The sequence below is a fragment of the Phaethon lepturus genome, unplaced genomic scaffold (genome assembly GCF_000687285.1).
Source record: "Phaethon lepturus isolate BGI_N335 unplaced genomic scaffold, ASM68728v1 scaffold54512, whole genome shotgun sequence".
Lineage (NCBI taxonomy): Eukaryota > Metazoa > Chordata > Aves > Phaethontiformes > Phaethontidae > Phaethon > Phaethon lepturus.
In genome coordinates this window covers 581-8,939 of record NW_010522273.1, presented here as the reverse complement: position 1 = coordinate 8,939, position 8,359 = coordinate 581, and the positions used below count along the sequence as shown (strand labels likewise).

Genomic DNA, 8,359 nt, shown 5'->3' with positions numbered 1-8,359 from the left:
GTTGTGGCCCAAGTGCAGGACCCAGCACTTGACAATGTTTTATGACAATGACAATGTTTTATAAGGTCCTCGGAGCCACAATTAATATTAACAAAAATATAGAAATGACTGTCTAGTGTCTAATTTAGAAGAAATTGTGCTCAAGCACTCCATAAAATTGCAACCAGTCTCAAACATTATGAACATCCTTTCAGAGCACACTTTGCTTCTTCTCAGCTCTCTCCAGATCAAGCTACTAGCCCATAAGTTTGAACCTTAATGAATACAGACAAGTAACTTTATAGTGACTCTTATGTATCTTTCCAGCATGACAAATGTTTTTCAGGTTTTCCTGAAGGCTTGATAGTTTTCCAATGATAGAAAATACGCAATAAAATGACCTCATAATTCAAATCTGTACTTTTAAAATTCAGTGCGCTTTACTATTAGATTTAAGTGCCATCACTAACTGCTGATGAAATGCACTGACTCGTTCTTTCTGGGCTGGCCAGTTCAAGATGCAGCGAGATCTGAACATTCCTCTTCGCAGGTGAAGTGCATGATACAACTTGTAATCTTGGATATCATGAAGAAAGATCAGTATGATGGAGTCCCGACTTTGTTCGATAGCTTGCTGAAGAGCATGATACACCTTAAATCTGAAGCAAAAACAAGACAAAAAATACGTTTTCTTTCATGTAGAGGGAAAAAATGACAAACAGTTCTTTTAATAGCTTGCATAATGGCACATTGCAAACTCAAGAACTGGACTCAGAGGTCTTAATGTCTACTCTATAAAATTGTCATTACTTAAGTTAAATTAGTTACCTTCTAACCAAAGAAGAAAATCATCCTCTAAAAACATAATCTAAGTCTACTGTCTTGATGTAGTCTTGTTTGGCAAAGTTAATTTCAAGATCACTACACACAGGTGACAGCCTGACTTTTTAAAAAAAATATACTCACTGAGAGATTCAAGTTTCCACCAGTGTACATGTACAAATTAACTTTCTTAACTTACAAATTATTCTGAAGTTACAACATATTAAGTAAATATATTGAAGTAGAATTCACATACTATTTTTCAATAAATTACCTTGTCAAAAAAATCTGTTACGAAATTTTCTCCCTTACACATAAAATTTTGTATCTTACTTTTTGCACCAGGGATCCTGTAAGAGGTGTTCAGTCACAACAAAAATAATCTTCCTGCTCATTTTTATACTGTTAATTGTGGCTTCAAATTCGGATACGCCTGCTTCAAAGTCCCGTTCTTCTAAGCAAAATTTGATTTGAAAGTGGTTATTTTTTTCCAGAGAGATGAAATTCTTAGACACCCAATTCTTGTCCTGTCTTGCATGAATAACGTAGGCATCAAAATCAAACTCTTCCTGTTGTCTGTCAAGCTCTTTAAAACCAAGTATTCGATTTACTGAAATATTCCAATAGAAAGCTATTCTCCACCCTTCAAAATGGATGATCAGAACAATAAAAATTACTAGCATCACAACAGTGGTAGTGATCACAAACAGAAGTTTAAATGGAGCACTGTCTTTGCAGGCTGAGCTATCAAAATGCAATACCAGACTACCATGATATTTTGGTGGGGTGTTGCAAATGTACTGGGTCCTCAATCCAGGTACATATGCTTGGGTCACATTAAGCCAATCGGTAAACCAAGCAATGCTTTCACAGGTGCAATCAAATGGATTGGAATCCATCTCTAGTATTCTCAAGCTCTTGAAAGCTGTGCCAAACACTTCTTCTTCAACTGAGGTTATCAGATTTTTCTGAAGTTTCAATGAATTCAGAGGGGCTTGGTCATCAAATAGAGTTGCTGGAAGCAAATTCAAATTATTTGATCCTAAATCCAAGCTTTTTAATTGAAACAGACCCTTGAAAGCCTGAACTGGAATTTCATCAAGCCCATTTGATTTTAAATTAAGAATATACAAGTTGGGAAGGTCTTTTAAAAAAAGAACAGGGCCACCTGGATTTGCATGTTTCCAAAGTCGGGCTAAATTGTTGTGCTGCAAATCCAGAATGACAAGTTTGTGAAGTCCATCAAACAAGTCTTCTTTTATGCTTGCTATGTTGTTATTGCTGATGTCTAGGACAGTCAGATTTTGTAGAGGATGAAAAGGCGAAGGAGAGAGTGCCAGATTACTGCAACCTACCTTCCTCAGCATCAATTTTCTAAGGCTTGGGACAAAAATGAATGATTCACTTCGCAACGCCAAGTTTTTATTATACGAGAGATAAATATCTTGTATATTATTGAGACCTTTAAACTCGTGACCTGTGAGTTCTTGACTGATTTCATTGAGACCAAGATCGAGAATTTTCAGGTGTCCCAAGGAGGAAAATGCCCCACTTTCTATTGTAGAGATTCTTGTTTTTGTGAGGTTGAGAACCTGCAAACTGGAATTAGCAAGTGATGAAAATGTTTTATTAGTTATTCTTTGTAAGTTTATGTTGCAGTTACAGAGACTCAGGTACTTCAGGTTGTTCAGACCTGTGAACATATTAGCAGTAATTCCTGGAAAATTGTTATTATCCATTATAAGGTACTCTAGGTGGTATAACCAATTAAAGGAAAAATCTTCCATTTTCCCAGAAAGTGAATTTATCAGATTCAGATGTTTGAGGCTAGATAATCCATAAAATAAACGTGAAGATACATGAATGTTATTATGCTTCAGGTTTAAATATTGTAAACTTGAAAGCCACTGAAACGAGTCATCTTCTATCACAGACAGAGAATTTTGGGAAAGGTTTAAAACTGTAAGATTTGTTCCTTGCAGTCCCTGGAAAGTTGACTTGCCAATGTATGAAAGTTTCACATGGCTCAGTGAGACGTTCTGAATCGCTGTGTTTGATAACTCTGTACAAAGTCCTTTTGTGCGATTTTCACAAAGTTCAACGTTGTTGAGTATGAGGCCAAACAGATTTCCAATTGCACGTAAACATCCTATGTGAAACTGAAAGGAAAAGAAAAGAAGAGTTTTGATCTAAAGAAGGGGTTTATGGAAGAAAGTAGCCCCACAAAGCCAAAACATGGAAAGGTTTTCAAACGAGATTTTCAAGCAGAATATAGCTCCTACAACTCATATTTTTCCACAGCCATGTTCAGACAAATACTTCTTGGGGTTTAATACTGCTTGTGATAATAGTTGTAAAATTTGTAACGTTATTATAACCCTGAGTAGTACTCTTTTAGAAGAGAGTTGCTTCGTCAGATGCAATTACAATATTGTATCCAACTAATAAAACTCTTTCACTAGTCTTACAAATTGAGATAATGTCTTTCCTCGGCTCTCTTTTACTGGTATCTGCTAGGGATACCAATATACTAGTGCAAAACTGGGTATACTGTAAAAAGTTATTTAGGCCTTCAGACAGCCAAGAAGAAACACAGTTTCTCTGTGTAAGCAGAAGCTACGCTCATGAAACGTGATACTACGCACTTGCTTCCACAATATAAATAACAGGCCTCCATCATAGTGCTGGCTTCTCATCTCAATTCTGGTATCAGCTGAACGATTAAATATTCCATTTGTCAGAATAATTCAAATGCATAAGGCTGCTTTTCAGACAGCAGTACTGTAAAATCAGAGCAGGTTAAACTAGCGTAAAGTAGCACTGCCCAGGAAGGAAGCAATCCCATCTACTTATCCACATGCTGTACCCTTCTGCCATATGGCCATACATGCAGTCACACAGTAAACCAGATAAGGAACCAGCCTGCCTACAAGCTCACCAAGCCAAAAAAAAAAAAAAAAAAAAAAATCTGTAAAGTTCGTCCAGTGATCCAGTGCATGGCCTCGTTAAAGCTTGTACCAGAAAGAGGGAAGGATGAAGCAGCCAAGGGAAGCGGGGCAGTGGGATTGCCTCAGTGGTACAAGCTTATGCCACTTAAAAATATTATTGTAATTTCAATACATGTTATTTACAGATCAACCAACAGGGGGAAAAAAATCCAACCAAATTCGGTATTCATATGCTGAATGTCAACCAGTTTAGAACTGTAACATTTACCACCACTCTTCAAAGAATCATATTGAAATGCTGAGAAGCAGGTCGGAGAGAATAGTGAGGTAGGTGGCAGAGAAAACGCTCACTTTTTTTTTTTTTTAAAAAGACTGAATATACTTTTCTGCAATTACTATTTCTCTGTGGTACCCCACAGGCACAAATGAACCTTCTCTTTGATTAACTAGGAAGCGAGACCTTGACTGTATAACTAGCCTTGCATAATATTGTACTTTTTCCCCCAAGTATGTCAGTTGTTCATCTTTGGCACACACAAAAAAATCTTGCATAGAAAATACCTGGTAAGGGTTCACAGAGCTACTTGATCTAGCTCTTGCTTGAGACCTCTGCTACATGGAACCAGCTCTTGCTGATTCCAGTTGGAGAAAAATGATTATTTGTATCACTACTGGAGGTCAGGAGTAATGCTGCACGCAATAGAATGGTTTTATCTTTGACCTCAGTGGATCAAAAATGTAAATGCCATACAATCATAAAGGCTAAATCAGGATAGTTCCATTTTATACTTACATATCTTGAATTTCTGTTGAAATGCTTCCTACCTCTTTCAGTGGATTTGATGACAAATCAAGACTATTCAGTGAGGTGTTGCTAAGAAAACGGAAGTCTTCCTTTTTTAACTCAGTGATTTGATTGCTATCCAACATGAGCTCACGAAGGTTCTTCAACTGTTGCTGCAATCCTAAATTTGCTGACTTCAAAGAATTATGAGATAGGTCCAAAATATTCAAGTTCTGGGGAGGAGATGCAAACAGAAAAATATCTATTTTTTTATTTTATATAATATGAAACTATTTTGAAATGTTGCATTAGAATCTAATCGATGAGAAAATAGTTGCAATACTACAATTAAAATAAATTTGTAATAGAGAAATGGCAGCTTCCAAGCTCCTGCAGGAAGAAGCCTTCTGTATCTTCTACACCTGTAACTTTCATTGCATTCATGGTCTTAACCTGCTAAAATATCTACCACAAACCAAAGAATTACACTATCTAAAATTCCTTAATCAACTGAAAGCCCTCCTGCTCCAGATGAAGTAATAAAAGCAAAAGCCTACAGCTGGCTGCAGTTACAATTACTGCAGTATTAAACCCTGTGTTCCATCCCACTGAATGGAAGTGAGGAAGGGGAGTGCAGAGGCAGCCTACAAAGATCAGTGCTGTACGCCTTGTAATACTCCAGCTCATGCCCAGATGCTCAGACTCCTCCTGGACCTGCAGGGGAGGAGATGCTACCCTAAAGGTGACTCCAAAGGATGTGCTTTGCAGCCCCTTAAACCTGACCTCCATCACTACCAGGGCAGCAGTGAAGCGAGGAAAGCCAGAACTTCGGTTCTGTTCCCAGCACCTAAGCTGGCTGTACTCATTTGTAGTTAAAGTTGAGAGTGAGCGAGCACTCCTGCGATGTAAGCAAGTACATTTTATGTAACTGAACTGGAATACTGAGTGTAGCAGGGAAGTTCAGACTTGTTCAAAACATGCACACTCATTAGAACATTATACAACAATGAGGTTCCCCAACCTCATAGATGCTACAGAGAAAAATATTTAACGACATGTAAACTACCAGGGAAAACAAAGGTAGAATAAAACGGTTTTTCTTCTCTCAGTCCCCAAAGTCCTGGGAGACACTACATTCAGCCTAAGCACTGGCCTTCATGGTTTGAGTAATCACACCTTGACAATTTAGGCTAGCTACCATTTTTAGACCACCATAAACTTTGCCCTGTAGATCATCTGCTGCTATCAGCTTGGCACAAATCCTGCATGGAGAGGTGCCTCGATGGTATGCAATACAGAAAAGGGGATGAAGAGCACTGACTCATAAGGATGGCTGAGACTCTGGTGTGCTCTAACACAAGAAGCCACTAGGCCTTCTCTTTAGAAAAAACATTTAAGTAAGACTATATGCTGGATATTTTCAGCTGCAAATAGGCACAGTAAATTCGCCATTTATACTTTATTTACACAAAGTTGCATTTCTAAAGCTTACCTCCAGGGGTTTGAAAGGATCATTTTTAATATCTATTCTGTTGTATCCTAGATTGAGCTCAGTCAGGTTGGTACAGGAAGCAAAGACCCTGTCAGGGAGCTTATGCAATTCGTTATGTTCTAACTTCAGAATCTGCAACAGGGGAACATTTTGGCACAATTCTGGTTGCAGTTTAGAGATGCTGTTGTAGCCTGCGCTCAAGTAAATCAGCTGGCTGTACTTGGTCAGATTTGCAGGCCCTAGCTGTCTTAGCTGATTATGAGAAATATCCAAACCCGTTATATTGTTTGGGAGATCAGAAGGAATTTGAGTCAGCTTCAGGTGACTGCAGTCAGCCATTTCATTTCGGATCTCACATTGCTTTCCAACTGATGCACACAGCAAGAAGACAGACACCAGTCTGACAGATAAGCTGTTCCAAAGAATAGCATTTCCCATTGTTTTATCTGCAAAGGCAAAATGAACACAGTACAAATTACAATCGTTTTGACACAACTTATATCTTAAACTGAAGGCTAAGCAAGCCAGGCTCAAAAAACATGTAGTTTTGTACTGAGCAAACAGTATTTTTCACCCATCAAGTAGCATTCCTTTCTGCAGAAAAAGTATGTCTACATCTCTCCAAATTAAGATTTTTCTTTAAAAACAATACTATTGTCTTACATAAAAATAATTATGTTCAAAAAGCTACCAACAGTTCATCTATTATCAATGCAAATTTTCAACCTTTTTCCCTTTTCTGATTAATTTTGCATTGCTTTACCATGCATAACATACAATAAATGTGACAAATTATACACAGGCCCCTCAAGGTTCATCACTGAGCTCTGAGCTTAACCAAACTGATAAATATTTATACACTGGATCCTCAATGTTAATTACTATGCTCTGAGCTTAACTACACTTAAAATATTTATCGTTATATGCAGTAAGAATGCCTAATATACCACTTCATTTTACAGTTCTTCCAGTTTCTGTTTTACAAGCCATCCACACAAAATTCTAACAGTCTTTCCATCTCATAGCGAAAGAAGGAATACCAGGCTACAGAAAGGAGTATGAGAAAGTAAGAGCAGACAAAATAAATCAGTACCAACCTCATCAGAAAAAGAAACTGAGAAGAGACAAGGTGTAGAGAAAACACTGTCCAAAGATTGAATACATTTATCCAAATACTTCCAGGAAAACTTAAGCATTTAAGAATTTATATACCCCACCTCATATGTTTTGAGCATTTCCATTAGGACATCAATCTCTGTCTACTGCTGCTTTCATCTTTAATGGCTCTACCTGTTTAGGCATTACATTACTGATGAGTCTCAGACTTGTTCATGTTTTACTCAGTTTCAATTTAGTACCCACAAGGTTTAAATTCACCTGTTGATTTTGTAAAACAGCTTTACTAGATAAGGAAGAAAATTACTTCAGCAGAAGTTCTGACCAGAATAAATCTGTAAGAGCTCAGAAGGGTTTGACAAGCCTGCTGAGTCATACAGCTTGTCTAATTAAATAGCATTTCTGCTAATCAAGAGAAGAGTCCAGTGTATCTTCCATATCCTTCTTTACTGAATTAATCTTTAGTAGAGGAAGAACAAATACTTTGTGAATGGTTGCCAGGATATATTTCCATGCTTTACCAGAGAACAGTAAGCTTCAGTTCCTCTGCTTCTATTTTTTCTTTTTCAAAAAAAATAGAAAGCTTATACTTTCTCCCCTGAAGCTTTGAGTGTCTCCACAATCTCCATATACACACATCTGTATGGCCTCCTGCCAACACATTTGGAACCTACCTGCTAACCTCCATTTAACAATGAGTTAAATCTCAGCCTGATGGCTCTCAGGTAGAGAAAACTATGGGTGCCCCACTACAGAACATGCTATAGAAGAGAATTTAACCTTACTAGACTTAACAGGAATCTAGAAGAGCTTCTCAAAAGACCAACTCCCAGGAATATGAGCTTTCTTAGTTCTGCAGCCTCCTTCGCCTGGAACCTGTATTTAATTAACACTGTCTAGCTTTGAGCACATCAGATTGCTCAATAGCAAACAATTAAACAAGAAATTTAAGCAGCACATTTGTACAGAAACAGAAAAAGCCTTTGAAACGTCAATTTTTTAAAAAGAAGAGTTTTCACTACCATAACAAAACACTGAGAAACTGACACTGCAACCTGCAGCCAAACAGGCATTCAGCTGGTGAGACACCAGCGGAGTTTGGCTTCGTAGGTGACCTGCTTTTTCAGAGAGCACACATTAGGACTGCTTGCTCCAGTGACAAAAAGCAACGTTAGAGTGGCTGGAGGGGAACCCTGTAAGTGCCTCTGTGGGAGCAAC

The 8,359-nt window shown here is 37.8% G+C and overlaps 1 protein-coding gene across 1 annotated transcript in view; it reads right to left on the bottom strand.

Moving 5' to 3' along the window:
* Positions 1-331: 331 nt before the first annotated feature.
* The window catches only part of TLR3 (toll-like receptor 3), an 8,557-nt gene continuing 529 nt past the window's right edge, over positions 332-8,359 (bottom strand). The window contains exons 2-5 of the mRNA XM_010281742.1: positions 6,026-6,471; positions 4,575-4,766; positions 1,135-2,960; positions 332-638 (exon numbers count right to left, since the gene is read on the bottom strand). Of these exons, the coding sequence (XP_010280044.1) occupies positions 410-638; positions 1,135-2,960; positions 4,575-4,766; positions 6,026-6,463 (2,685 nt within the window). The 5' untranslated portion in view covers positions 6,464-6,471 and the 3' untranslated portion in view covers positions 332-409. The remainder of the gene's footprint in view (positions 639-1,134; positions 2,961-4,574; positions 4,767-6,025; positions 6,472-8,359) is intronic.